At 38.4% G+C, this 6,000-nt stretch overlaps 1 protein-coding gene across 1 annotated transcript; it reads left to right on the top strand.

Annotated features, from left to right (window-relative positions):
- Positions 1-679: 679 nt before the first annotated feature.
- Positions 680-4,227, top strand: zgc:123217 (uncharacterized protein LOC641414 homolog). Its single transcript, XM_036546808.1, has 6 exons — positions 680-745; positions 931-954; positions 1,357-1,519; positions 2,732-3,015; positions 3,537-3,685; positions 3,807-4,227. Exons 1-6 carry the CDS (start codon positions 682-684, stop codon positions 4,125-4,127), a joined length of 1,005 nt encoding a protein of 334 aa, XP_036402701.1. The 5' UTR covers positions 680-681; the 3' UTR covers positions 4,128-4,227.
- Positions 4,228-6,000: the final 1,773 nt, after the last annotated feature.

Here is a 6,000-nt window from a genome sequence, read left to right as displayed (position 1 = left end):
GGAACTAAAGTATTTTCACATTTACCAGTACTTTTCTAGAAAATTACGTGAAGCATTGTCAAGTTAGCATTATATTCTTTGGCAACAAAACAGCTCCTGGAAGGTCACATCCAAAAGAAAAAAAATGCAGAAAGGCCAGTTTGGTCTGGATTCCAAAAAAAGAACACACACACACACACACACACACACACACACACACACACACACGCACACTGTACCTATAGACACAAGACCATTTTGAACAGACAGAAAATAGAGTGATTCTGAACGGAATCTGCGTTAATACATTATTTCTTCATTTTTAGTTTTGTACTTTCTGCTTCACAATTCGTATAGCACCAGGATTCATTGTATAGAAAAAAGAGTTATTCAGAAGTTTCTTTGCTATCTGTGGTGCACGAAAACAAAGGATTGTGTCCATACGCTCTCTAACTGATTCGGTCTCACAGTATATTCTCTTTGTATTTGCATTGTCTTAGTAGGGATACAAAGGGATACAATAATGTGGCAAATGAAAGTAAAAAATGATGGCTGCCAGACAGACAGGAGTGGTCAGAGTAGGGTGTAGCAAAGAAAACACTTAGGCGTATTATGAACTGCGTGTTGTCAGATGAAGGCGGGACAAAGAGAGTGGGAAGAAAATAAAAGGTATAGTAAGTTTCACTTTGAGTTTCAGGCTTTATGCACACCATGGCTTTCTGGACTAGTTGGATTCTTCATTTTGCCCTCAGCATCTCTGTGAAATGTAAGTTTCTTTGGGTGTTTGCTGTTAATTACAGGGGATGCTGTATTTCAGAGAAAAGGAACAATTATCTATCTACACAGATAAAACTTTGTCATTTGAAGTACATCCTCAAATACAAGTCTTGAATATCTTAAGAACGACTTCTCTTAAACTGTCACATTATATTCTCATGAGTTCTTTTTCAGATTCACATGCCCAGACATCAAATGGTAAGAGTAATGTCTTTCTAAGACTGTTTGTAATGTCTAAACTGGACAAGGTGAATTTCTCAAAAACTGTCAAGGCCAATGATGATTAAATCTTTTCTCTGACCTTTCTTAAGGTGCTTTCACATATGCCCCCATGAATCAATTGCCTCAGTTTGTGCTCAGTGTATTAATGTTGGGGCTAATGTGAAACCTGAGTGAACTGGATGCGCGCAATTGTTATCTCTCACCTGAAGAGGCGCATTTACAAACCAGTTCTACAGTAAGCACAGTCTTGGGAGGAAGTAGTTTACACTCATGAGAGTAAATGACAATCCTCTGATAAATTCAACAAATACGGAAACAAAGCAGTATGGCAACCACTAAACTCTCTTGTTTTTGACCCCCCTTCCCAACACACACAAGTCTGTGGAAGGTCACCTCTCAATACCAGGATAGTGGGGGGGCAGGATGCCCCTGCAGGATCTTGGCCATGGCAGGTCAGTTTGCACATAAGAGGCAGCCACACCTGTGGAGGAACCCTGATCAGCAGCCAGTGGGTCATGACTGCCGCGCATTGCATTCAAAGGTAAAGTGAAAAACAGAGTATAAAACTGAATCCTTTGTGTGGTGGGCAACATCCTTTTTTGGGTAATGTTTTGTGTTGCTGTGTTGTGATGCACTTTGTGCTTAACTTTGCAACTTTGGGAGTCACTCTAGATCAGTGTTTCTCAACCCTCTCCTGGAGGGCCCCCTGCCCTGCATGTTTTAGATCTGTCCCTGCTCCAACACAGCTGATTCAAATGATCGACTCGTTATTATGAACTCCTGAAGCTGCCTAATAACAAAGTGATCGTTTAAATCAGCTGTGTTGGAGCAGGGAGAGATCTAAAACATGCAGGGCAGGGGGCCCTCCAGGAGAGGGTTGAGAAACACTGATCTAGATGAGAGTGACTGCTGGATGACAAAAATGTTAATGTACCAGCTGCAAAAAACTGGAAATTTATGAGCTGGCCTGGGGAAAGTGTGGTTGAGCAACCTCTGGAAAACAGCAGAACGTTTAATATATAATGAAAAGGCATCAATTCATTTTCTCCTAGTGTAATTTGTGTACCGGATAAATATGGATGATGCCAGCAAGGTATATCAGTGAGCAAACATTTGTTTGGGAAAGTGATCAGTCTGTCAATCAATAATAATTAGTTAATAATCCACAATTTAGACTGGGCAGTGGTAGGGTTTGAAGTGATTAGGGATTAATAATGAATGATTTAATAAATAAAACACAATCACTAAGTGACATTCCACAAGTACATGACTGACTGTTCCAGTGCAAGATGCAGCAGTGTGACCAACAATATGTCATATAAGTGCCTTGGAGGGTAACACTTGTTTTCCCACTGCTTTGTTCTTCATGAAATTCTCCCGATCTTTTAGAATTGTGGAGAGTGAAATGCCCTGTTTCTCAGGTGCATCTCTATTGTTGGCCTTTAGTTGACTATTGAAATGAGGCACTAGTGAGCAGCTTGTAGCAATGGATGCTTAACAGGCTTACAGACAAAACATCCTGATATATGTTAGTGTGAAGCACACTGCTGTTTGTTCACTGAAAGTATTGAAAAGCTTGCAGTGATATTCATGAATATAGTATTGAAAATGAAACTGCAAGAAAAAATGAAATGCATTCACATGAGTATAATCCTTTGCAAATATAATAAAACAAGTGGTAGCTTTTAGCTGGTGACCAGTAATGATGCACAACATTGCATCTGTAAATAACTGTGCATTTCCATTATTACAGCACCACTAGTCTCAGTGATTGGACCTTATATCTAGGGCGACAGACTCAGGATGTTTCAAACACAAATGCCAACCCCAATGAAGTGTCCAGGAAAGTGCAGGTCATCATCCGCCATCCTCAATATAATAACACCTTATTCAACAATGACATTGCCCTAATGAAGCTGAGCAGTTCTGTCAGCTTCACAAACTACATTCAGCCAATCTGTCTGGCCAGCAGTGCCAGCATCTTCCACAGTAACACCAAGTGCTGGGCCACTGGATGGGGAAACATTGGAAAAGAAGGTAAAGATATAAAGTAATGTTCTGTCATTCAGTGGATAGAAAAAAACTACACAGGGGCCACAAATGGAAAATCTGTGATGGGTGAAAAATGGCTTGATGAAAAGGAAGCAAAAGTAAGGGATACAGGAAAAGATCCTTAAAATGGTTATGTGCTTTAGGAATTAAGTGAAAATCACAGTTTATCAATCAACGGGTTATACTGCGACAACTAATTTTGATATGTAAAAAATGTGTTAGACATTCATAAAAATATTTCTTTTTTTAACTGCAAATCTGCAATTGTGACTAATCATTAGCCAATATGTGTGTACATCAGAAAACTTGTCTCATAGTATATCATTTTATGAAAGAAGGGCTATTTTTTCCTTTCAGGACAATATTCCCAAACTTTCTTCTTTAGTGTTTTCCACCCTGCAATGAAATGATGAATACATTATCTGTTCCTGAGGCAAAACAAAAGGAGTACGCAGAGTGGGGACACATCTTTCATTTCCTTTCCATTTCCATATTATACTTTTCAGTACCTTTGCCATCACCCAGGAGCCTCCAGGAGGTTGAGGTGCCTGTCATTGGGAATAGACAGTGCACGTGTCAGTATCAGTCTATCAAGGATGCACAAATCACTGAAAACATGATTTGTGCTGGTCGGGAGAACAAGGGTATATGTCAGGTAGGTACACACTATGTCAGTGTCCAGTAATGGCATTTCACACATTCAGCTTTGATTCTGATTTTTTTTTAATCACAGTTTTTTGACAACCCATATACTATTTTTCTCTTCCTGTCCCCAGGGAGATTCAGGAGGTCCTCTGCAATGTAACCAGGGCTCAGTGTGGGTCCAAGCTGGTATAACCAGTTTTGGGGTTCCATGTGCCACTCCCAATATCTCTGAGGTGTATGCAAGGGTCTCCACATTCCAGGAGTGGCTCACAGACACAGTGGGATCAACTGCTGAGTTTGTGACCTTCACTTCTGCTGGCACTAATCCAGACAGCAGCTTCAGTTGCACCAATAGCTCCAGTTTGGTTGCTCCCACATGGATCTTGACTCTCCCCTTGCTGGCAATGGCCATTGCACATGCACTCAGAGGGAATAATATAAAGTATATATGAATACGTACTATTCAGTTTAAAACCTTGTTTTTTTAATCACAATAAATCAAAGTTGCTTGTTTGACCCCACTAAATCAATGACATTATGGCAGATCAAGCTTACAAAATTATGAATAATATGTAAATAAATCTCAGAGTATATGCAAGAATAAATTAACAGGTAAACAAACAAAATGATAAAACAAATAAATTTAATCATTACTAAATGGTAAATCAGTTAATTTAATTAGTTGCTGACATGATAATGAGAGCTGCAAGTATATACTACTTATTAAATACTTTTTCCTGCCATGTAGATTGACATCCAGTTATTTAGCTAAACTGCACAACTGCACAGTCTTTATCAATATATAGGGTGTGAAAGGAGCTTTACTGTTTCACATTCTAAATGGCATTTCCTGATTATCAGATACTCCATTGTGCATTGTAGTATGTTATGTGTGAGACCAAAATGTTTTTAAGTGGATTACCAATTTATTTTTTTTTACGCATCTAACTGTATGCCACAAAGTAATAAAACAATGTGTCACCCAAGAACCTCTTCAGTGGTGCAGTCAAGCATGATCCGAATTGATTAATGTATTTGAGTCCATAAATTGATTTATGTGCACATCCGTCTGAAACAAGACACTCAGTTTTTGAGATGTTTGGAATGTCAGGCAGCCATATACAGTATAGCACCTGTCATTGCCATAAATACATCTGTCATTGCTATAAATAACCGACAGTAAACAAAGAATGCAAACTTAAACATATCTACAAGCAGAAGGCCAGAACAGGAACCTTCTTGACATGCTACATATATTTAGAGACCACAGCTGAGATGTTCTAGCTATGCATATGTTCATTCATTTGGGACAAATGATAGTGTCACAGATCCACAACTTGAAGTCTAGCAGAAATTTATGCACTGTGAATTATCTTTATTGCATTATGCAAGTTTCAAAAAAACATACAGATACCCAAACATAAATCTAATGAGCCCACTAATTCGATGTGTATGTGAAAACTGGGCATATCACAAAGAATTTCATGTGCTTTGAACTGTTTGTGAATGATAACACCACTGATAACAAATGGGTTTAACTTGGCAAATGAACTGTCATTGCAGGCTTCATCAAAAAAAAAATGATCTACCTTAATCCTTGATTGTTTATGATGTACGCAAAGTGCCAAGCAGATAAGAGGTATTGGAATGTTCAGAAGCTAATGGGAAATAAAACCATGTCATTGCTTCTAATACCCAACATTCTGAAGACTTTTAGTTGTGAAGAATTCTAGATATATCTCCAGCAGTGCAAAGCCTCATTAACTTTGAGTCAACTAATCAACACAGTAGGTATCAAAATGTACGATCCTGTCAAAACTCAACCCTGGATGTGAACCTCCCTACATCATATTTGTGTGGCACAAATGTAATCTAGAATACAAAAGCAGCAAAGGCCAGTTTGTCTTCCAGTGATTTTGCATTTTCATTTTCTTTGATGTTAAAGAATAGTTATAAAATCTTTAAAATCAATTGAAAATTGCAGTAATATGTGCAAAACTGTTGAATAACCCTCACAGAACTACTTAAAAGGTCAAGAAAACTACATATGCCATATCTGTCTGACCAGCAACACCACACTTTTCTACAATAATACCATGTGCTGAGATTCTGGCTGGAACAGCACCCTGGGCTTCTGGCTGAGGGAACAATGTAAAAGATTCTGAACATTAAGGGAGTCTTTGACTGTCGATTACCAATTATCAGTTACCAATTACCAGTTAACAAGCCATTGATGTAGATGAGGAAAAGTGCTGAAATTTGTTTCCAATCTTGATATCACTCCTATTCTCCGTGTAAATTGATGTAAATGTTTTATTCCCTGCA

The sequence above is a fragment of the Megalops cyprinoides genome, chromosome 1 (assembly GCF_013368585.1).
Source record: "Megalops cyprinoides isolate fMegCyp1 chromosome 1, fMegCyp1.pri, whole genome shotgun sequence".
Classification (NCBI taxonomy): Eukaryota; Metazoa; Chordata; class Actinopteri; order Elopiformes; family Megalopidae; genus Megalops; species Megalops cyprinoides.
The sequence above is the reverse complement of the archived record's forward strand: the minus strand, read 5'-3'. Positions and strand labels throughout refer to the sequence as shown.

Excerpts from the sequence above, each read along its gene's own strand:
- zgc:123217 (XM_036546808.1), top strand. The coding sequence starts at position 682 with ATGCACACCATGGCTTTCTGGACTAGTTGGATTCTTCATTTTGCCCTC. Across the intron at positions 955-1,356 it reads ACATGCCCAGACATCAAATG|TCTGTGGAAGGTCACCTCTC; the intron begins GTAAGAGTAATG and ends AACACACACAAG. Across the intron at positions 1,520-2,731 it reads GCCGCGCATTGCATTCAAAG|CACCACTAGTCTCAGTGATT; the intron begins GTAAAGTGAAAA and ends CCATTATTACAG.